This window comes from Perca fluviatilis, chromosome 1, assembly GCF_010015445.1.
Source record: "Perca fluviatilis chromosome 1, GENO_Pfluv_1.0, whole genome shotgun sequence".
Classification (NCBI taxonomy): domain Eukaryota; kingdom Metazoa; phylum Chordata; class Actinopteri; order Perciformes; family Percidae; genus Perca; species Perca fluviatilis.
Window position 1 is genome coordinate 32469711 of NC_053112.1, and position 24030 is coordinate 32493740.

General features: G+C 40.7%; 1 protein-coding gene across 1 annotated transcript in view; it reads right to left on the bottom strand.

Annotated features, from left to right (window-relative positions):
* The window catches only part of nr3c2 (nuclear receptor subfamily 3, group C, member 2), an 85127-nt gene extending 74450 nt beyond the window's left edge, over positions 1-10677 (bottom strand). The window contains exons 1-2 of the mRNA XM_039794877.1: positions 10275-10677; positions 6938-8764 (exon numbers count right to left, since the gene is read on the bottom strand). Of these exons, the coding sequence (XP_039650811.1) occupies positions 6938-8745 (1808 nt within the window). The 5' untranslated portion in view covers positions 8746-8764; positions 10275-10677. The remainder of the gene's footprint in view (positions 1-6937; positions 8765-10274) is intronic.
* Between the last annotated feature and the right edge of the window lie 13353 nt (positions 10678-24030).

Below are 24030 nucleotides of genomic sequence, written 5' to 3' on the forward strand. Positions count from 1 at the left end.
CATTGTTAAGGATAACTTCTTATGGTTTTAGAACAGCAGAAGTAGAATTTCACTACTCATACAGTACCTTGAATACAGCCTCGCATCTCTGCTCTACACAGCCTCCAATCAACTCACATCAACAAATGATTGGCTGACCAGAAGATAGAAAAGAACTGGATCCTGGGCTCTATGTATTTTTTTTCCATTCACCAGTTTTTATTAATTTTGATTTTTTTTCCCAGTAAACCTTCATCTTTTTCTTTTTTGCCATACATATATTTTCATGCCAATTCACAAAAGAGGCAAAACATTTAAAACATTATAATAATTTGGTTCAACTTTTTGTCTGTTTTTACAAAACAGGAATGGTTCAATACCGTAGGGTGGTTCAGGTACTTCAAGGCTGTCCTTGGGAATGACAAATCCTATTTTAATAAAAATTTAGTTTCAATGCTCAATCCATATACAAGTAGTTTTCTTCTCTCCATGTGGCAGACTGTGTTACGCTGCTCTCTCTTTAGACTGATTCACAGGTTGATTTTCTATAACTGTATTTATCCTCATGTTCGATGTGAAAATAGGGCTAATATTTGCTGGGGAGAACTAGCTGATTTTCATCACTCACTGTTGAAATGGACTGAAAGTCTAAGTTTGAAATGCCAAAGAGACCCTTAGTGATTTATTCATGTGCTTGTCCCAAAGTGCTATGACAACAGTTCAATAGACATTTCCGTTATATTTCAGTCCAGGTAAAACACGTATAACGTGAAAAATGTTACACTTTGATCATTTTAACGTTGTTCAAACGCGTATAGGAGTATATATGCTGGCAGCCAGAAGGCCTGGAGGGGAAATTCTAGGCGGCTTCAACTGTAACTAATATCTTGTTTGACATAGATTTTAATCAATCGTCTCAATTAGATCTTCTTAATGTCACATTAGTGTTGTACTATATACTATATTATATACATTTTTATTGAAAATAACTATTCCCAGCATCCTTCAGTGGGCTATCAGTTATTTTACAGGGTTTTTAATCACACTGTCCTCTGAAACCACCACACAGTCTGGATTAATCATAAAATGCCTTTTGAGACACATATTGATATATTAAATAAAAAAATAAAAAAATATATGTGTTCTTTGGGAACACTTTGTGCGTGACCGTAGTGCTTGTGCACACACACGCTTTTTAACGTGAACATGTGCGAGCCCAGGTCAGACATAGACACAGACAGATTAGACATAATTTTGCCAACAGCACACGTAGACCTACTGCTCACAACATAATGGGGTATCTCAGTTAATATAGAATATTTTCTTGGTATGTAGCCTACATATCTAAGAAATAATATTAAAAGACATTGAGTGAGTTTCGTAGGGACCAACTTTATTTTTCAGAATTAATGCATTCTTTTGGAAAATTCACGCACTGAACTTGTGAAAAACTTTGTGAAAAGGTATTTTTCATTGCATGGCACTAAACAAATTATTTGGAACTGCTGCCACAGGCTTGAACTAAAGTTATGGTAACACTTTACGGTAAGGGTACATGAATTATGAATTCATGCATGAATTAATTCATGATTTGTGCATTACTTTATATCTTATGAATCATCAGGAATTGGCATGAGTTCATCGCCTCTCATTCATGACCTCATGCATGAACACATCAACTAAAGCATTAGGTAAGGTGGGTACGTCATTATGCACAAGTTGTGTGCAAATCAGAATTTGTGCAGTGATGACCACATTTTTTTGCAGAAAGAAAAAACAATAATCATGATGCTTAATAATGCTTTAGTTGTGTTGTTCATGTATGAGGTCATGAATGACAGACTATGAACACGTCAATTCCTGATGATTCATGGGATATGAAGGAATGCCGTAATACATGCATCAATTAATTCATGCATGAATTCATGATAATTTGTGTACCCTTACCGTAAAGTGTTAACAGTGTTATTCTAATCAACAACACACACACACACACAAATGTAATTTCATTTGATAGAGCAGATAGCTTCCCTATTGGAAACATTAATTCTGTACATTTGTTAGAGGAGTGAATTTGCTAAGGAATCAATTTGTTGGCCCGTGTGAGAAGTAACGCCTTTAACGTGGGAATGGTCATGTGGTTCCTCTCGTCAGTCCATGAGCTACTGCCCATGTGCGAGTGCAATCAAAGATAGTACAGAAGAAGAAGAAGAAAAGAGGTGTCACTCTGTAGCTAAAACAGAGACCAGGTGAAAAGAGCATCTGCAGCAGTGAGAGAGAGCTGTGCAGTATAACAAAAATATGGTGTTTTTTGAAAATTAAACCATGTAAACCTATTCTGGTACAATCTTAAAATACAATTATGAACCTGAAAATGAGCATAATATGGGCGCTTTAATGATCGGGCTATAATAAGACCACATCGGCTGACAACCGGGACAGGCTTTTGTCGGGACTCGGGACACGCAACTGAAAATCGGGACTGTCCCGGTCAAACCAGGACGTCTGGTCACCCTAGGCTAACAGCAGTAAACAATGTCATTTTGGCTGCCAATGTTGTTAAATTTCCTCCAATTCCGGGTCGCATTACTGCTGAAACATGTCCGATTGGGTAGTTTTTATCTGCGATATTTGATGGTAGAAAGTGCAGCTTCGTTTCACTACAAACAAGCCTTTATTGGTGATTTTTCACTGTACAAAGTCCTGTTATATCTAAGCCAATGCTGGTCTTTTCTCCCCAAATTCTGGTCACTTTACTGCTGGGACATGTCCGGTTGTGTAATATTTGGTTTAGAAGCCTTTATTGGTGATTCGTCACGGTACAAAGTCCTGCTATATACTCCATTGCAATAACTCTGGCTTCAACTAGTGAAACATGGAGCGGAGGTTCCGAGCATTCCAGGAAGCGCGCTGGCCAGTCAGAGAAGACTGGGCTTTTTTGAGAGGAGGGATTAAATAAAGTGTTTTTTTTTTAACATTAAAGCATGCAAACATGTTCTAGTACAAATACAAAATGCAAGTATAAACCTGAAAATGCTATATAATAGTTGCACTTTAACGCCCCGTTCTCATTCCCAACTCATCAGTTGGGAACGTTGTTAACGCCATTTGGTGATACCAAAGCTGTGATATGAAGTTACACTTCTGCAGTAAGAATATGAGGAATTTACGGTATACTATATACTGAGCACATGGTGCCCTTGATTCTCAACTGGTTGAACCCAATTTATAACCCATCAGAAGGCACATAATTGATACACTTGCATGAACTATAAGACACCATCTTAATGCAGACTTACAGCCTGAGACCCACAGCCATTCCCCAACACCTTCACCTGTTACTTTTCTCTTCACAACCCAAACAAGTAGCTGCCAGCTTTATAGTCAGGAACCCATAATGCACTGGGAGGCCCTGTGCATGCCTGGTGTTGGGATTTAATTGGATATTAGTATCCAGCAGTGTCTGAATTAATCAAATCATTTCCATCCATTAATTTAGTGGAGGAACATACAATTAAAGCCCTATTAGTGTGCTCTCAGGAGTATGCCTTTTCATCCCTCTGCAGAACATTGAGGGTTGGCCAGAGTCCAGTGCAAAGCATTCTCCCTGCTTGAATCTGGTGCTTCTTCATGATGGACACTCTGTTAATCTACAGCAACTGACTCCAAGCTTAAAGCAAGGAAAGGCAGCCTATAGTAAAGTGCTACTTTTCCCATGGCTACAGAAAAGGCTAAAAAAAAATGTATGAGAGCTTATCTAAATGAAAAAATACATTGTTGGCTTCTATTACGAGTCTTTACAATTTGTCAGATTATGAAATAATGAGGCCAGGCTGACAAGTTTTAGAATGATTCTATTTGGTGAAACATTACTATGAAAACCTGCAGCACAAAATGCCCTAAATAGGGTGAAAAGAGATTTGGAGATTTAGGCAGCAAGCACACATAATCCAACGCACAAATGTAGGTCATTAAATGATCATTTCCATATTTTCATATTTCATATGAATCAGAATCTTTTTTCATAATGGACTTTAAACTATAGGGCATCACTTTTTAAATATTCTTCAAGACAATAAATACAGGACTTTTTTATAATGAAAAAATTTCAAACCTCTAATCATTTACAACATACCATTCTGGCTGCCTACTGTAGTTTGTCTAAGCATTACGTTTAAATCAACATCACATAAATCCAACAACTCTGGTTAGGGCGATTCATTTTCCCCCCTTCCCTCCTCTCTTGTAAATCTGAGTTAAAACGTTTTTGCACAAAGTAATTCAGACTGCTGAGATGAGCAGCCATTTTTAATTAAAACCATTTACAGAGGAAACCAACGTGAGAAAAAAAAGAGCCAAGGGATTTTACACTCTGTCATCCGAGGCTTCAGTGGATCAAAGAGTTTTAGTTGTGCTTTTTAATGGTTACGTAACATTTTTGCCAATGAAATATTGGGCCTGGGCACCATTCAGTCAGTCCAAAGCTCGAAGGTACCACATATTTCCTGCAGTGCTTTTTCTTTCTTTTTTTAGATTTCAGGCAGGATACAATAGGCCTGTTTATGTCTAAGTATAGCTGTCAGTCAATACAATACTACTGGTGTAACTGGACACTGAAAGTAGGCAGAAACCTCTGAAAAGGTTTTCTCTTGCATTCTACCTAAGACATTTCTGTGTGTGTGTGTGTTGTGTGTTGTGTGTGTGTGTGTGTGTGTGTGTGTGTGTGTGTGTGTGTGTGTGTGTGTGTGTGTGTGTGTGTGTGTGTGTGTGTGTGTGTGCATATTAATGTAATGTGTATGTATGTATATGTGTGTTTGCCCGCTTCCTTGCCTGGCTGGCTGGCTGCCATGTGGCCCACCTCTTACTGTCATCCTGTCTGACATAAGGGCTAAGCTGGATCTCATTAGGACCAAGGTGGCAGTGATTCCGTCAACATCGCTTTGCCTCCTGCCATATGGGTCGCCTCCAAGGTAACAGGGCTGTATCAGTCTCCTCAGAGCTGCAAGCCTTGTTATAGCACACACACACACAGACGGAGTATCTACTCTCTAGACGAGCGTGTACTGTACATATAAAGCTGAATAAACATGTCAAACAGAGGTAATGTAAAAAAAAATACTGATTATAAGATAATCAGTTCAGATCTGTGGGTGAGATGCATTGTGGATAAATACAGACACACATACATGACATGCTTATTATACATGTATATAAAATATAACAAGGACAATCAAACAAATGTTGTTTGTTTTATGAGCTATGAATTAGGAAAACCATAGGAATTCATCTGGTCATCAGTTTATCTTGTTATTAGATATATAGATAAATCGGACTACACATCTCACAGTAGATGACAGTAAGGGTTATTCTAATATCTTGTTGAATAATAGTTATGATAGATGCATAAACTCTTAAAATAAAAACTGAACAACCATCAGCAACAGCAGCAGCGATGTTTTGCATTGCATTTGCAAGCTACAGTAAATCAGTTTGAAGCTGATGACCTACATGAATATACAGTGATTTAACACAGATAAACTGACTTTTCCCAGTCCCTTCCTCCAAATTTGTCTCCGCAATCTGAACGACAACAACTGAAGAATATCTCAAATAGACAACTGAAAGTAGCAGAGCAATCAGTGAGATCTGCAAAAGTTGGTTTCTACAAATTCAATCAGGAAATCTCCATTTTGAGATTCTGTTCAACATCACGTCCCAAAGTCGGTCTGGAATTGTCACGGTCAAGTCACAGTGGAGCATAGCAAAGCAACGTACACCAACATCCCACAGCAGCTTAAATACTGTACTTCTTTTACAGCAAGCGTCTGACTCTTATCGAAGCCGTGCAACTAAGCTGGAAGTCATTTATGACTTTGTTTAGTGCTTCTTTGCACCAGCTCATAAAAAGTGGGAATTTATAACATCCCATGCAATGAATAGATAATAGCACTGTTGTTTATAAGAACACCAATAGAAAGTAAATGCTTTTAAAATACACAAATAATATCACACTCAGATTCCCCAGATCACAAACCTTTTTTTCAAACTTACTGCAAAACAACACCAGAACCTCTCACTGTTAGCTAATTATACACACTTCTGTATTTTTAACAATGTTTCCATGTGTTTCATGATCTAGATAATGGCTTTGTAATTCACTGTTATTAATCCTGTTGATATGACTTCCTTTCGGCTTCACATGCAACTAGGACACCAGAATACACTGGAAGCACAACAACTGTGTCAAAGTTTCACTTTGCCAGATTGGCGGCTATTATAGAGTTTTTTTCCCCTTTGGCCTGTTTGTTTTGTTTATGACCCACCCTCACAAAAGCAACTGTTTATTTCATCAGTTTGGCAACAAAAGCATGTGATCAATCATTCATAATTGATGATGCTGCCAACGGCTCAGGGCCCATAAAAACACATATTTGCATTACACAAGGTCTTAGCTGGACCTCCTGATATCAGACCAATACATTTTGTTGTTGTACACACACATGGGCCCTTGATAAGAGGTAAACTTTGCCTCTGTGTTACAGTAGAACACAGGGCAGTACTAGCAGGGATGATGTTTTGATCACATGCTACTATAACAATGACCTGGACCCCGTACTTTAATTCCTGTTCACCAAGCCAGCATCCCGCTGCCTTTCCCAAGCCCTGCTGTTATTATTTTTGCACTGTTCAAAGCAAACGCCCTAAGTCCCTTGTGTGAGTATGGTTCTGACTGCAAGAAACTGGCCCTCCTATAGAGAGACACACTATTATACAGGTATACTGACAAAAAAAAATCCATTATTTAGGAAAAATGAAAACTGCTTCTCTCTGTAAAGCTGAACTTTTTTAAAATGGATCACAACTCAGAAAACGTCACAGTTTTCAAGCCAGGGATCTGACAGAGATACACTGAAAGGCACTCACTCAGACTGCAAAGAGACGTCTGCATTCTCCTTACCTCGACATGCTGTCCGTGATGCAGTTCTGACCCAGGTAACCCTCGCCTCTGGCTGACAGTGACCCCTGTGACATGCCCGGCCGAGATTTCCACGACTCCATTAACGCTGTTACAGGTGAAATGAGATTCAACAAAGGGTTGGACTGGTCCCTCACATCGTGCCGCGTGAAAGACATTGTTCCTTGCGCTCCAATCTGGTAATGGAATGAATGTCCACCGGAATTAACTCCAACAATAGCCGATGTGGGCATGCTGTTATTCTCTTGGTAATAGCTGCCATCAGTGGTCTCCTGCTTAACCCCTTTAGACAGAACATTGTTGGAGAACACATCAGACTCATAGTTCCCATTCATAGAGGCGACAGGGGGTCCTAAGATACCAGAAAGACTGTATTCATCAATGTTATTCCTCAAGGACAAATAGGTGGTCTCAGATGCAGGAAAGTGACTAAGAGATGGTGACTGCTCACCATAGGGCTGTTGGTTCATACATCCCTCATTTTTGTTTGGCTCGCTCTTAATATGTGTGATAAAAGGCGTGCTACTCGCATTACATTTGGAGCTGCCTAAACACATGCTTCTGAAGTCAGTTCCAGGCTCGTTCTTTATGAACTTAACCATGCCCATCTGGTCTAAGCCGACGTTGAACACCTCCCCGTCTACCACCTCTACTTTAGGGAATTCAAAGTTCTTGAAGTCTGCGTCTCTGCTCAGACCTGCTGCTTCTGGGCTGTTGGTGTCATTCTGCACCAAACCCAGACCGCCAGCAGGACTGGACACGGGAAACCCACCTGAGGAGGGGTTCTGTGGGCTGCTGACAGTCATGGCACCCGCTGCGGCCGGACTGGAGATGGAGGGCCTTGCTGTGTTGCAGTTGTTGGCAGTGCTGGTGCAGCTGCCACCTGTAGGGCTCGAGACAGATGACCTAATGTTACAGGTAGTGCTGCAGGACGGAGGAGATCTCACACTACTCATACTCTGTGGGCTGGACATGGGGGATCTCATGACGTTGAGCGGGCTGGTGAGAGGTGGTGAGCCCACCGTGCTGGACCCCACGGGGCTACATGTGGCTGAATTCCTGCGCTTGATGTTGGCCAGAGTTGCAGCACAAGACGTCTGGCTGACAGGACTACTGACGGACGAGCACACTGGTCCAAAACATGTAGGAGGGCTGGTGGTTGACGACACCATATTGTTGCTGCCCCCGGGGCTAGAGATGGAGCTGGAGGTCTGGGGGCTGCAGGACAGAGATGAGGCCAGCATTGAGGCTGAACTAACGGGAGTCCCAGTGTTGCATTCTCTGGGAGTGGTGCTGGGCTGCTGGAAACCAAATGGCTTTAACTTGGGGCTCTTTGTGGAGCCACACTGGGTCTCCTCTAGAGCCCGCCCACACACTGGATACATCTTCCCAGGGCTGGTACTGCCCCCATGCTGGCTAAAGGCAAAGTCTGCCTCCCTGGCAGCATTCATATACAGGCCCATAGACTCGGCCACAGTCTTGGAAAGCTCCTTAGAGTCCATTTCCTGCTTATGACCATGGACAGAGTTGTTGAAATGTGGGAGAACAAATGGCTGGTTCTGGCTGAGCCGAAGGATTGGCTGCTCCTGCTTCTTTGTATTGTTGTCTTTGCAGTCAGTTGCCGGGCTTCCAGCAGGGCAGCTCACATTGACTATGTCCATCAGGATATCACTGCTAGTCAGACTTGAATCCTCTGTGCTGCAGCAGTGCTCCATGGTGTTGGGGACCTGCGCCCATCTGTTCTCTGTATTACTTCCATCAAAGAAACTTTGGTATCTTTTGGTCTCCATTGCTGGCTCATTGATCCACCTGGTAAACGAAGAAAAGAAATGAATGAAAAAAGTTCACAATGCTGCTGTTTCCAGCTGCAAGGCATTGGTTTAATAATAGGCGTATTGAGGTTCTTTACTTTCAGGCAGAGATTACAGGTTTCATGTCAGACTAGATTATACAGTATATTTAGAAATATGCTAATGAATTTTAAATCTGGAGTGCAAATATAGTCTTGTTGGTTTTGGATAGCAGTAGGTTCCGCTTCAGTGGGTAAAAACCTAATGAGGCAAAAAAAAAAAAGGGGGCTGTGTAAAGAACACGTAATAGATTTGACTTATTATAATGTTATAATGACTTCAAGAATAACTGAGACAAAAACATAAATTATGCTGTGTAAACAATATGTCAAATCTGAAAAAGTCCAAAGGAAGTCTGTACAGTTTTTCCTCTCACAGAGCTCCTTGTCAGTGCACTACAGGGGACGTACAGACTGATAACTGAAGGGTTAATATATCTATGTGACGTCGTCTGGGCTTTTTGTTCAAATTCCCACCTCTGCTGCGCCTCTATTGGACAGCTCAGCCAGAAATACACCAGCTTTATCAGGCCCTTTCGTGGATTGGTCGGAAAGCTGTCACTCAATAGTTATTGCTCTTGCAGACACAACATAGCTGCGACATAACTTAAAATGTTGCTTTAGCGGCTCTAGCGGCTTCGCCTTGTGCAAAAGCAACATAAATAGCCTACTGGCAATACTCACACACTTGTAATAACAGGTTGCAAGGATAAGGCATTGCTTTGGGTGATGTTTTAAAGATTTATTTTTCCCAGTGCTACGGTTCACTCTTTGAAGGGCTCACAGCTGTGGAGCAGCCAAGACATATGAGTTTAAGTTATTCCGATTGCCTGCAAAATATCCAATGCACATTTAGTGTGCAGATCCATAAATAAAAATAAAATAAAAAAGAGATGTCACAGTGAAAATTCCTCCATCTCGCTCCTGCCGTGATTGCCAGCTGCCTCTGTAGGACATGCAACTCTCTGAATCTCCATTTTGCGTTTGCGCAGGATAAATAGGCTACTAAAAGACGATTTTTGCTATATGGTTGCTGTTGAAGTTATTATTAAAGTTGTCTCAATAACTGCTTTTTGAATGACAAGAAGGACTAGTGCAGAAGGAAGAAAATAATATTTATTGAAGTGATATTTTTTTGGAAATAATTTGACAGCACTGGATATTTCTCAACACCTCTTGACAGGTGCTTACAGAATTATAAAATATACTAATAAAATGATTCTGGCTGTTTTTGTCTGTACATAAAGTGCATAAACTTCTTGGCGACTTTTATTATGGAGCAGACACAGGGCTATAACGGTCCCGCGGTGTAAAGTTATTGGATTTTTCTCCCACAGCAAATAGACCGCGGATGCAAGTAGCCTATTCAGTAATTCGAAAGAACAGTGAGGAGTTTGCTTTCATTATCATCTCAGACCCCCCGCCAAATTAAAAATGTACAGTCAAACCCTGAGCTCCGTCCTTCCTTACCTTAATTACGACATTCAGAGTTGTCAGGTGGCCGTGTTGCTGGGCAGCGATAATCCAGAGGACTAAAAAAGACACGCAAAAAGCAAAGTCAATAAATATCAACAAATGTGTTCTGCCTGCTCTTTCCAATACATAGTTTTCAGTTTGACAGCTAGACACACTGGAGAAGTCTACTGCGTATTATCACTAGTAAATCCTCCACAGCGAGCCACGGCTCCTGACAGGACGAACGGCAGCCACGGGTCGGACGACAGCGGCAGATGATCTCACATTATGGCCGCAAATTTACAGATTACCGATTCTGGGTCCAAGATTAAAAGAGTAATAAAAACAAACGAAGGAGTCGGTCGGACTTCAGCGCGACGTCATTCTGCACATGGACCCTCCTCTACTGCAGGGGGGGGGGAGGAAGAGGAGGAGAAGGAGGAGGAGGAGGAGGGGAGGGGAGGGGCTCAGCGCAGGTAGACAGAGCCGCCTGGAAATAGGGCACCGCGCTCAGCGCAGTCATGTTTGAAATAAACTCTCAGGGTAACGGCGAGAAGAATGCGGCGTCTTTTTGGATTTAATTAAAATATTCTCTGCAAGTTTGTTCCATTTCTCTGTCGGTGTTTAAATCATCTGGGTTATTTTTTCCCCTCTTTTTTTTTTTTTTTCTAGTGCAACCTCTGAAAAGGTTTGCCATATGGAGCTCGTGCACAGTCATGCACATTCACGCGAGCTGGCAATTTAGATAAGAGGAGAAGGAGCAGGAGCCTTACTAGCCTCACTTTACTGTTCACGTGGATCTCCCTGCAAATAATGAGTGAGGAGTCATTCATACTGTAGGAGAGAAATCAAGTCAGTATGGTGCCCTGCAACAATGTGACGGCTGCCTCCACTAGGTGGAGCAATATTTCTGTTGCTGTTGTAAAAGCAAGTCCATTGAGTAAAATATGGTCAAGCTGTACACTAAATACGTACGACTAATTATAAAAAGATATGGTTACAATATGTGTAGGTAGACATTTTTTGAGATTGAAGCAAAAAGACATACAACGTCTGGTGGTGTGTCATTCAAATGTTCAAGCATGCACCAAAGGGAATTTTTTAAAATGATAAAAGCATATGAAATAATAATGAAAAAAATAGATAAATACCCGCAGTTAATTCAAAAACCATACTGTAACTTACTACTAACAAAACTATCATATGAATGAAGCTGTTAGTTACATTTTACTGCCGATATGGCATGGCATTGATGTGAGTGTAGACTTTGGTTTTACTCCAGCAGCATACAATAATCATTTTAATCTTTGGAGTTGTCAGTCAGTCGAGTCACTTCCTGTAGTGTTTCACGTGGCTGCATAAAAGTGTGCATGCAGGATTTAGGCTTTGAGAGTGGAGCTCTATACAGTAGTTTGAATGCTTCTCTTTATTGCTTGTCTGGGTTCTCCAAGCAAGCCGCGAGGCAGCAGCAGTTAGATTAGTCAAAGCCATCCAAGCAACACTGCCCACCTCCCTGATCTGCCTGTTAATCACCCATGAATGGGGACCTGCTCTCAGAAAAAGCAGGAGAATTGAGATATAACCAATGTTTCCCACCCCCATTCATGCAGCTCCCATTTGTCCATCGCACATAATGGGTGCCAGTCAAACACATCATGAGCAAATCTAATTTAGCTTTGCATCACAGATTTTTCCACAGTGACAGAGTCGTAAGAATTTGCAGACTGACAGCAGAACACGGCTGATATGAAATCAGTCATAATTGCCTCCCTCATTGGTAAAAATTCAAGGCAGCTCCATTGAATCCCACTGAGCTGTCGAGCACCGTCGTTAGTCAAATCAATGATAATCACACTAGCCAGAAAACATTGTATATACATGGGAGCTAAAATTAGCATTTTTTTTTTTAGGGAGGGAGGAGGGGGGGGGGGCGCTTTTTGGATGAGTGATTGCTATGATAAGGCTTCCACTACAGTTCAGACACAAAGCAGACAACTCCAGTAGCTGAGAAGGCCAAAGGCAAATAGAGAGGTGCATGCTGCGCCTCGTGGGGACCGGTGAATTGGAGCATGTTAACTCTGAAACAAAACACTTGTCAACTCAGCAGAAGACCCTGTCCTCATTGGTGTGGTAATTACAGAGGTAGTTTTAATCAGAGAAGAAGTCAGTCACCATCACCCTCCCTCAGCTGCTTATTGTTCCAGTTTAGCCGTTATTCATCATTCACATCTAACGTGACTAGAAGTGAGCCACCTGGGTGCCATTCCCTCTTCTTTCTCACAACTTTGATTTGCCTGGTTAAACTGTTTTAGCAACATGTCATTCTCACAACAGATTATTGTTACTGTAGCCCCTTGTCTTGAACTCCTCTTTGGTAGCAATTAGCTGCTAAAACATAAGTCTAGCTCAATGGATGTACATTGATGGGATAAAGCCTGAGACGCTATGAATGTCCCTCCCTTTCCGTGATCTTTGCTATCTATTTTGAAAGGGCACCAGAGCATTTCCCCCCCTATCCCAGAATAGACAAGCAGTGTAGCCAGACCATAGTCCAGGGCTGACGCAGTGCTGTGGATATAGGTCTAGCAATGTGAGACTACTTAAACATTAGACCTGCAACATCAGATTTTTTGGCCACTAAGGGGTTGTTTATTGCATTTTGCACCGTGGGTCTGAGAGGGCTGAAATTTCATTTGTGCCGTATGTCATGCATGTATAGCACATCTGACAATAAAGCTGACTTGACTTGATTTGACTTGACTTGTGAAAACAAGCTGTACAGTAAACACAAAAATGTTCATCTTTTAAGTTGACTAGTGCAGTGCCCGTTGAAAACGTGCCTGTTTGGAACGGGCCGAGTGCTTGACCTGTGGTATTGCTGCTTGTAGAATTCATCAAAACCAAATTGTACCCCAAAATTATTTACAGAAGGACCCCAAACCATTTCATATGTAACTCCCCTGTATACCCTACTACTAAATTGCTGATTTACCTGACAGAGAATGTTGCAGATTCGGAATGTAATCACAAAATATCACAATGACAATGTGGAGTAATCAGACATTAGCGCCATGGACTCATGGCAGCGCGCTAACCACCCGGCCCGTTATGAGAGCTAATCAGCACATATCTGCGTTCATCAACCATCAGAACCGGACCGTTTGTGTGTGTGTGTGTGTGTGTTTTTTTTGTGTGTGTGTGTGTGTGTGTGTGTGTGTGTGTGTGTGTGTGTGTGTGTGTGTGTGTGTGTGTGTGTGTGTGTGTGTGTGTGTGTGTGTGTGTGTGTGTGTGTGTGTGTGTGTGTGTGTGTGCAGAGAGAGACGGTGTCTCGTGTTGTATGATCGTTAACGAATTTAACGTTTCAGCACAGGTGTTAATTTCCATACAGGTTTAGTGGCTTGACAGTTAATGGTGAAGTAGGGGATTTGATATCCTGGGGGTATTTTGGCGACGGTAATGTTATTAGTTAGCAGTAGACTTAATTAACCTGACCCAGGGTGATTCTGATGAAAACTGCTGTGTCTGCCCGGTTCAACTCTGAGATTTTCGCACATTGCACAGCGCTGTGAAGGAATAATCTACGAGAAGTGGTTAGAAGTGGTGAACGTAGGCTACAGCTCACAACAACTTAATACTATATAGTGTCTGTTTTTGTTTAATATATATTTAGTGTTGGTAAATGGCTTTTGTTGAGTTTCCTCTTAGCGAAAAAATAGACACGGAAAAGCGTAGCGCCTTTTTTTCAGCAACCTTATTCCACACAACAGTAGCGATGTTCCTTTCAGCTATCCGCTTGTGCTCCAGGAAAGTGAAGAAAAGTAAGTTTGGCATATCCAGCAATCATGTAGCTAACGCTGGAAGCAGGAAAAGAGTCAAAGGTGGACCCTCTCTGTCTCTGGTTCTAGAGATATGCGCATAACACACAGACAGACAGACAGACACACACACACACACACACACACACACACACACACACACACACACACACACACACACACACACACACACACACACAGACAGACAGATGTTCCTGCAATTTATAGATTTATAGATAGATATTGTGAACTTGTTAGAAAACCTTACACATCCAGCAGATACTGAGCAACATTAGCAGTCACGGGGAGTCATGGCTCCGGCCACCTGATAAATGCAAGTCCAATATTCACTCTTCATTTAGCTTTGTTGTACTCTCCACCAACTCTTGAGGGAAAAAAAAGTCTTTTGGTTAAGCTGCTAACCAGCTAGTTGCTCGTACTTTTTCTGGCCTTCTTTTGTTGCTGTTCAGGTAGCGTTCAGCTTTAGCAAAGCTTTTCCATTGAAAACAGCTGCCTTCTGTGTCTTGAAACAAGACCAAAACAGAGTGAACCAAAACAGTAAGATTGCAGACCGTAAAGCCAAAAACAATGAGCTGATAGACGCTATAGAGGTGAGGGGAACCACAGAGTTGGGGATTATTTTTCTGCAGGTTCATTCCTACAAGCAGGCTCTTCACATGCACACATTTATTTCATTGTTACTATATTATATATATATAAACAAAACTAGATGCTGCTTCTCCCTGTTTACTTCTGACTCTATTTAGAATTCACTGTTATTGTGTGTTTATTGTGTCCCAATCCGAGTCCACATGACCACACCAGAGGCAGGAAGGATAAACTTAACACTCAAAACTGTAATTACAGTTTTACCTGTATGTCCAAGTTAAGCAAATGTAATATAATAGATATTGATGTACTGGTGTAGAAGCAGTCAAATATAGCCTATGCAAAGTTAAAGACAATTAGAGTTACACAACCAACTTGCAAGATTTTAATTAACTTACCCAGAGGTATAATTAACGACCGAATCATTCAAGTGTGACTGTCAGTGTGAAAATTTACACTTTACAACATTTAAAATAAAGTCATATTTAACTGAATCCAGATAAGGAAGGAAATATATTTGGAGAGAACTGTATCATCACAGGTAGATAGATAGATTACTCACATTTTAGATATCCATGCATCATTTATGTGTTAAATAAAATATTTAATAATATTCCAAATGTGATAGAAAATAAACTGTTAATTTTATAATTGTATGAAAGTCTTTATGTGTCTCTCGTGAGACGTGACAACATAAATAAGGCCACCTTACAGTCTCACTTGACACAGATTGCTGTTCGCCTTAAGTTGCACTACTACACGGAATGGCACGTATCGTTCAAATGCTGACTGATATGCATTCAGCCTGCCTCACTGCAGAAAGTCTCTCCTACTGTGTACACCACCTGGGGTTTGTTCATCCTACTTAAGCAATACAATTCAAAACACATTGATGATTAAATAACATGTTTATCCTCCGTGTAGTCAGAAATACATATTCAGTGGGAACATTGCGTATAGGCTACAGCCTGGCTTCAGATCAGATTATTAACATGCAGAGAATTATCATTAAATAATGTGTTGTTCAACAAAACTGTGTCAAGTACATTATGAATTGATATTCCTGGTGCCTTATTGCAAATATTTCCCCCAACCTGCAGCACCTTTAGGTAGTCTGAGCTTAAATGTAAACACTCAAGCATTATTTTACATTTGTTTATGTTTTGGTGTTAAAATATGACCTGCATTTTATTTTATAACAGCCTGAAAAAACTTTTTTTATGAATGTGTTGCTGGGGTTATTCATTTAAATTGAGTGTGGCTTGACCAACTGCCACTTTGCTTGTTTTCAAGCCATGATGTCTCTCTCTCATGGGTGGGCCAAATTCTCTGGGCGGGAAAAGCAGAGAAAGGGGAGGTAACCTTGCTCCTTATGACCTCAAGGAGCAGATTCCAGATCGGCCCATCTGAGCTTTCATTTTTCAGACAGGCACAGGGCTTGGAGCTTACAATATTCAAGCCACTGGGGGGGCAGGGAATATAATAATGTTAAAAAACCTCATAAAGTGAAATTATCATGCCATGGGACCTTTAAGTTTGCTTGGCTAAACCTAAATGGATAAAACTTTAAAATCATTGCAGATGCTTGTTAAAGGTCCCATGGCATGAAAATTTCACTTTATGAGTTTTTTTTAACATTAATATGAGTTCCCCCAGCCTGCCTATGGTCCCCCAGTGGCTAGAAATGGTGATAGGTGTAAACCGAGCCCTGGGTATCCTGCTCTGCCTTTGAGAAAATGAAAGCTCAGATGAGCTGCTTTAATCTGCTTGTTATGACGTTATAACAAGAAAACCTCCCCTTCTTGCTTTGCCCGCCCAGAGAATTTGGCCAACCCATGAGAGAGAGACATCATGAAAAGTGGCAGTTGGTCAAGGCCACACCCCCACCATCCACCTTGCCACTCCCACTCTCCTCCTCAATAGCTTCAGACACAGACATGGCACATACTAAGGAAAGCTCATTGTAGGACTGGCTCTAGTAGCTGTAGTTCTGCACCAAAGCTGAATTTCGGGAAAGAGACTTCAGATACAGTATTAGGGGACCACTAAGGTCTATATAAAAGCATCCAAAGAGCACCATGTCATGGGACCTTTAACAGATGTTCGTCCCACTAAGGAATTGATTTAAATGCATGCAACTTGTTTGAGTGACTTTCATATTTTTTGTAGTAATTCAAATTAGCCTCATCATGCAATGCATCAGTAGAAATTAACCAATGATATGATCATACAGTGCTCTGAAAGGGGCCATGCACACTTTTACTTTGTTATAAAAACTCCTACAAGAACCTCAAAATTGTACTTAATTACTGTACTTGAGTGAATGTTCTTTCCACCACTGAACTTAAAGCTGGAGTGCTTTAAACTTAAAAATGAACGTACGGTATATTTAAACCCTTGCTAAACGAGTTCACACAATGCTGATTAAGCCTATCGCCGCCAGGGGAAGCTCTTTGTATTTTGCAGTATATCAGAGTTATGGTGTCTGGTGTCCGTGGCGACTTTCCCGCTGTGGCGCACAGGAAGTGATGCATTTTACATCAACCTGCCAGAGCTAAAGGTGGCAGGAAAGGCATACCATAGCAACGGAGCTGCAGCTATAAGTATGGCGGAAGCAACAAGTACTCAAACCCCGCTCTCCCAGGTGAAAGTCCAGTGTTAGTTTGACCCACCCACCACCTCAACTTAACTCATTGCTGCTCTTATATTTTGTCACATTACTTCCTGCTTTGCTCCAGTCATAATTACTACGGCCGCCACTAGAAACGTGGATAGGTCCTAATTGCTGATAATACAAACGACCTCTGGGAGCGTTTTGGGAAGGACAGTCTCGGTGGAAGCTATGACGGAAAAACCTAAGAAGTGTCCAAGAAAAGTTTCTGGGGTGGATGCTGAGGAAGGATTAATTTAAAAAAATTAAATATAAAATTAAGCAATCAATGGCGAGATATTCATTAGTAATTTCATAGTATTCATTGTTGTTTTTATGGCCGCTTGGCAAGTGTAAAGAGTATATTCACTCTCCTTTTAGCTCTGTTATGGTCTCCTCCCACTTTAAAGCGACAGTAATAGCTCTTTAGCTGCTAAATGCTCCACTGCGCTCTCTAGGTAATTGCTACCTTCGTCTGTATGCACTTCGGTGATGAACAGATAGTAGCTACTGCAATGTTCATGAGAGCAGTAAAAGTGAACCAACAGTAAGTCTAACAGTAAAGTCTAACAAAAAGTTGAATTGAAAAAAACTAATGTACTTCACAGAGCTAAGAGTAACTGCAGAGCCGTTTGGTATTACACAAAGTCATTTGATCCATTAGTTATATAAAAATATTGATTAGCAACAGACTTTATGGTAGTGGTCCTATATTCTTCTGCCTTGAGCTGAAGGAGGGAGGCAGCTAAAGCCCCAAGACAAACAGAACACCAGAACAATAGCCAGAGAAACAGCCAAACTCAATGTGTCACTCTGCCTGGGATGTAATGGAACAATACAGTAGAGAAGGTAGAGAAGATGGACCAGACAGCAGGAAGGGAGAGGATTAGAAAAGTTACCTTTATGATGATGCACTGTTTGTGTGTCTTTTTATAAAGGTTACCTTCTGCTCCTCTGTCTGTCACATACAGTTCCCCCATCCTCTTCTACGTGCACACAATTTCCTCAGAAGATAAAGTGAATTTCTTTTATTAATTAATGATTTTTTGTTTTTTTGTTTTTTTTTACAAATACAGACAGTAAACCAATGTAAATACCATCTAAGACTTTGATCTAGTTCTAATCGTCTGAGCTCTGCATGTGGAAACAACTGTGGTGTAGACTAATAATAACAATAGGTGTCTGACTTTTATGCCTCATGTATGTATGTGTGTACAGTGTTTGCGCTGTATGTAGGTCTGTGTTGATAATTTGTGAAAACATAATCTTGTCTACTTTCAAACTCGTTTCTTCCGCCACTCTTTCCATGTGACCTTTGGTCAGACAGTCTGATAAAAGTGTTTACGTACATTATTATTATCTATCTGGACCTTTCAAAAGTCTCTTCTTGTGTCTCTGCTTCCTTTACTTTTTGGATGCAGGTTCTATATATTTAGTGTAGTTACAGTACATAACTCACAACCAGTACTTTGAATAATAATATGACACAATAAACAAAATAACAATAATCACTAATAATTGTAATCACAATGATCATCATGACTTCCACGTACACTTTTACCAGGTCAGAAGCTGTATCATGCATAATGCAAAACAATCAATCAAAAGAAAAAAAGGGGAGCTGACCATGTAATTGCAACTTCCCCGGTTTGAGTGTGGCTGGGGACCTTCACTGCATATAGAGTAATCCCTCTGCTCTACCTTCATTTCCTGTTATCTCGCTGCAGTCTGCTATCAAAATAAAGGCAAAATGCCTGAAAAAATATATTGAGTAAGTAAAGGAGGAAATGTTAAAATAGAAAAGGAAAACAATCTCTACTCATTATTCTCAGGTCTTTCTCAGTCTTTGTGTGTCTGTTCTGCAGTCTCCCTCTCCGGGTGCACTCAGTGACCCACATCAGCCTGAGAGTAGATGGGGGGATTGGCTTTGGAGAACAGCTGAAGCTGAGGTGCAAAAGAAAAGGTAAAAAATCTAAAATATATACAAAAAAAAAAAGCATAACAAAAAAAAAAAAAAAAAAAAAAGTACATTATTCATATCTCAGAAAAGTTCAAGTTTTCTTTGTGTTTTCCAAATGAACAATTTTGATACACTTTGAAGCCTGTGAAAGATCAAAGCTAATCACGACTGTGTGATGGAAAAAGAAATATGAGAGGTAAACAATATGCAAACCTTATTTTAACAAAAAAGCGAGATGTCAAATCAATTTGCCTGCATCTTGTCCCAAACTGCTTGGCTTGTGATCATTTGAGACAGTAAAAAACTCTAGAAATGAGCAACCAGCTCTTGCCGGGGTTTGTGCACTGATGAGCTGCATGTCACATTAATTATGCCAGATACGGGTGGGCTGCGTTTCTGGAGTCTCAGTTCATCTATTTGTAATAATAAAGTAACAGCAAGGTTTTCTGCTAACTGTTGGAAGCAACTGTTTATGTTATGCATGACTGAATATACTGTAAGCGCTTTCCAGTACAATGCTATCCTTATAAATAGCACAGCCTTCTGCGAGCTACTGTGGACCCACAGCTGGTTAGAATTTGTATATAGATACATTCATACACCTATCAGAGCCGTAAGCAACCTCATTCTAATAGTAAGAAAATAATTTGTTGCTATTTCTGTTTTTCTACTGCACTTATTTTCCTCCTTTTATCTCTACTGTGACACCTGGCGTTGGATTTAAGGTGCCTGGTTATTATTAAGACATCAGTGTCAGCATCTAATCAGTATTTTTGTGTGCATTTGGTTTATTAATTACATTGGCTGGTACGAACTCAGAGCACTTGGTGAAAAATATCAAAAGCTGACGCCTGTGTCATGATTAATTTCACAGTGAACAGTCTCTGCGATGTCAGTGGTAATTAGGCATCACCCATTGCATAACACACCATGTGTCAGGGTGGGTGGCATGTGTGTGTGTGTGTGTGTGTGTGTGTTAGTGAGAGAGACAGTGAGAGGAAGAGGAAGGGAGGGAGAGGTAAAAGGACAAAGAAATAGAAAAAGAAATATGCCTTTAACTTCATCCGTTGTAAACCAAGAGGAAGTTTTGAAGTAATATAGCTGTCTTGTACTTACAACGTGATAAACTCTGTATATGTACATAAAATGTAATATCTATGTAGGTGAGTGGCTATCTGGCTAAATATTTATATTTTGTATATCATTATTACACCCGTGGAAGAGTAGCTGTGATGGTGACTGTGAATGAGGGTCTGATTAAAAATCCTAAACATCAATGGAAGCCCATGGTGGTCCAAACGTTTTCACCAGGTGGTAGAAACAAACGCAGCACAACTACTTTTATCTGCACACCATAATCACTGGCCTACACAGTATTTTATTTAGTAAAATGTTTTGACTGAATCCGTGAAGCAGTATTGTCTTGTAGCTATATTAAATCTTTATTTTGCCAGGTTACACACATGTAATTTTCAGCAGTAACCTGCAGTATGCTTGGCATGCTGCACGTCTGCAAAAACGTTGGTACAAACTTTGCTCAGAATGAACTACAAAGGGGTTTATTAATCCTGTGAGTGGGGCTTTTTTTCTCAAAAATAAACAATGGCCCTTAACACTCAAATTAACACAGATTGGGATTTGATGTGCTGTGCAGCCAGATGGCTTGTTCACTCACTCTCTGGCGGGCTGGCAGTGCAGCTGAGGACGAAGGCACTTCCAGAGCGGATTTGAAAGAATCTAGGCCAGAGAGAGTGGGGCTGCTCTCGGAGACTAGCCACCAGTGCTGTCATGTTTTAGTGCACATTTTCTATTTGAGGAAGAAGCCGCTACATAAAGAGCTCTGTGCTGTGCTGTGTGTGTGTGTGTGTGTGTGTGTGTGTGTGTGTGTGTGTGTGTGTGTGTGTGTGTGTGTGTGTGTGTGTGTGTGTGTGTGTGTGTGTGTGTGTGTGTGTGCAGTGACTGGAAGAGGAGGAATGCCTTGATAGAAAGGAAGGGAAAGAGGACTCATCTTTGAGCTGTGTAAACAAGCTTGGGGAGAAAATAAATTCCATTCTGCATTTTTCTCCTGTCCACCTACAGTCTACAGTATCTACTGTACACACAATACTTTAGATTGTGGCACTGTGATGCTTTGGAGAAGTCAAATATTTTAAAATAACTGAGGGTGTTCCATAACAGAAATAGTTCTGGTAATTGTGACACAAAAATACATGAAAATAGTTGACAGAATCTTGATACATGCTTTATATAAATGTAAATGTGCTTGAGATTGATGTGTGAGACAGTATATTGTATGTACAGTATGCATCAATGTACAGTGACTCCAGCACCAGTGTAGAGATCAGCACATTTTTAAACACTGTAGTGCAGACATTCAAATGCAACTTTTAGAGTTAGTCATTATTCAAAAGCCTAGCCTCCATCTGGAAAGTGGCAAACTTGGCTGTTTTCCTGGTGTTGCTGTGGAGGAAAACTGTGTCTGTGTGAAATTGCAGGACTCATGATACTTTTCCTAGGGTGTAAATTTGTCTGGCTTTGATGATCATTTTCTTCACAGCCTCGCTATTGCCAACAGGGAAGGGTTAAAGTTGTCACAAGGCTTAGAAACTTTTCAGGTTGTGAACACGAGTCTTCAGCAAGTGATTGTAAAAGAGTGAGCACAGAGAAAAGGGTAATATTAGGAGAAGTAATATCATGCTTGCCTTTCAAACTGCAGACTGCACTGAACAAATCCAATCATTTAGACTGACTGTCACACATTTCCTGATATCACATAAAATGATATCACTAAAAGCAGCCATGAGTGGATTTCAGTTTCCTGAACATCTTTCTTGAAGGTTTGACAACTAAAAGTCAAACAAGTATGGTTCTTGTTGAACAGGAGAGGACTCTGGCAAAAAATAGCTACAGTAGTTTGGTTTGCTATGAACTAGGGGTGCAACCATGCAACTAACGGTTTCTCTCATTAACAATAATACTGTTGATTATGTTCTTTATGAATTGATTGATGAGTCAGAAAAAAGTAATCCCCATATTTCCCATCGCCCATAATGATGTTTTCAATTTGCTTGTTTTGTCTGACCAACAGCACTAAACCCAAATATATACAGTTTACACTGATAAAAGCAGATAAATGCTGCAAATCCTCGCATTTGAGAAGATGGAACCAACAAATATTTCAACTAATTGTTTTCTGATCCCACCATGGAGGGACACTTGTTGCCAAATCAGACTTTGGTAAACACACAGGTGGCTCAAGGAGGAAATTAGAAAATTCTGGCATTAAAAACACATACAAAAAACAGGCAAAACAACTAGTGAGCACAATACATTACAGTCACAGCATATGGACTCCTATAGAATTATGGTGAAAGATGCAGAAAACTGTATTTACAGTAAGGCCTTTTAAAATGTAGAATTCTTAATCATACAGAACATCAAATTCCTGTCCTTCATGAGGTCTTTTTGTCTTCCTCAGAGAATATTTCTACAACATGTCAAAATGGCTCCATAACCAAAGAACAGGCACATCGAGCTCAACAGCAGATTCACATTAATTACAAACTGGCAAAGTTGTTAATATAACTCTGCACTCAAAGCCAGGAGTCTGTGTGAATGGCCTGAAGTGCCAGACAACACCTTCTGTTTCGATCGATGGCCATCAGCATGCACACCCCCTTACACAAGCGAGGCTGCTCTGCTATATTTACACACCAGCCTCGACTGCCTGAGAGGAATCTCCTCTAACAAACCAACTTTTCTTTCTTTTAGATTTTTCTATTCTTTAGCAACCTAATTATCTGTGTGTGTGTGTGTGTGTGTGTGTGTGTGTGTGTGTGTGTGTGTGTGTGTGTGTGTGTGTGTGTGTGTGTGTGTGTGTGTGTGTGTGTGTGTGTGTGTGTGTGTGTGTGTGTGTGTGTGTGTGTGTAGGGCTGCAGATGTGCTTCCAGCATCTCAGAGGAATTTAGCTTATTTTTAAGATTAGAATAAAGAAAAAGGAAAGTTCTCCGGTACAAAGTATCAAAAGCAAACTCTTCTCTGTTTGTTTTAGAAGCAAATGCAACTGTGATGTAGAGGGTAAATTAGGAGCATATGTGTTTTTGAATTGAATTATCTGTAATGAGTAAACACATGTCCCCAAACACAGAACAATACTATACTTAGCAAAGCTGTAGCCGGTTGTTCTGGTGTTTCATGTAAAATAAAGAATAATAGTTAGGCAATGAAACTGTTCATTATGCATCACAAGTGTCTCTGTTTGCACTGTATCTTTAAAAAAAAAACTTTTCAGAGTTTCCCACACCCTGAAAGTCTGTACATACTATAAACATTATTGAAGGTTGGCCAAAAAAAAAACAACTTAAGGTCTGTTTACAAGTCGTTGTTTTTTCAGTGCTTTCATTTGTTTCACACATTCTTCATCAGTGCAGACTATTGCAGGATACAAAATGAGGGACTATATCTTGGAAAAGAGTAATAGCCGACATGAGGCGGGATGCCATCCCACTTATTAGCAAAATGACCAAAATGCATGCCCCTTGTTAACCTTGTTATCCGGTGTCGGGTCGCGGGGGGAGCAGCTCCAGCAGGGGACCCCAAATTTCCCTTTCCCGCCCCAGCCGCTTGTACCCTGGATCTCGTTCTTTCGGTCATGACCCAGCCTTCATGACCAGGGTAGGAACGAAAACTGACCGGTAGATCAGGGCTTTGCCTTCTGGCTCAGCTCTCTTTTCGTCA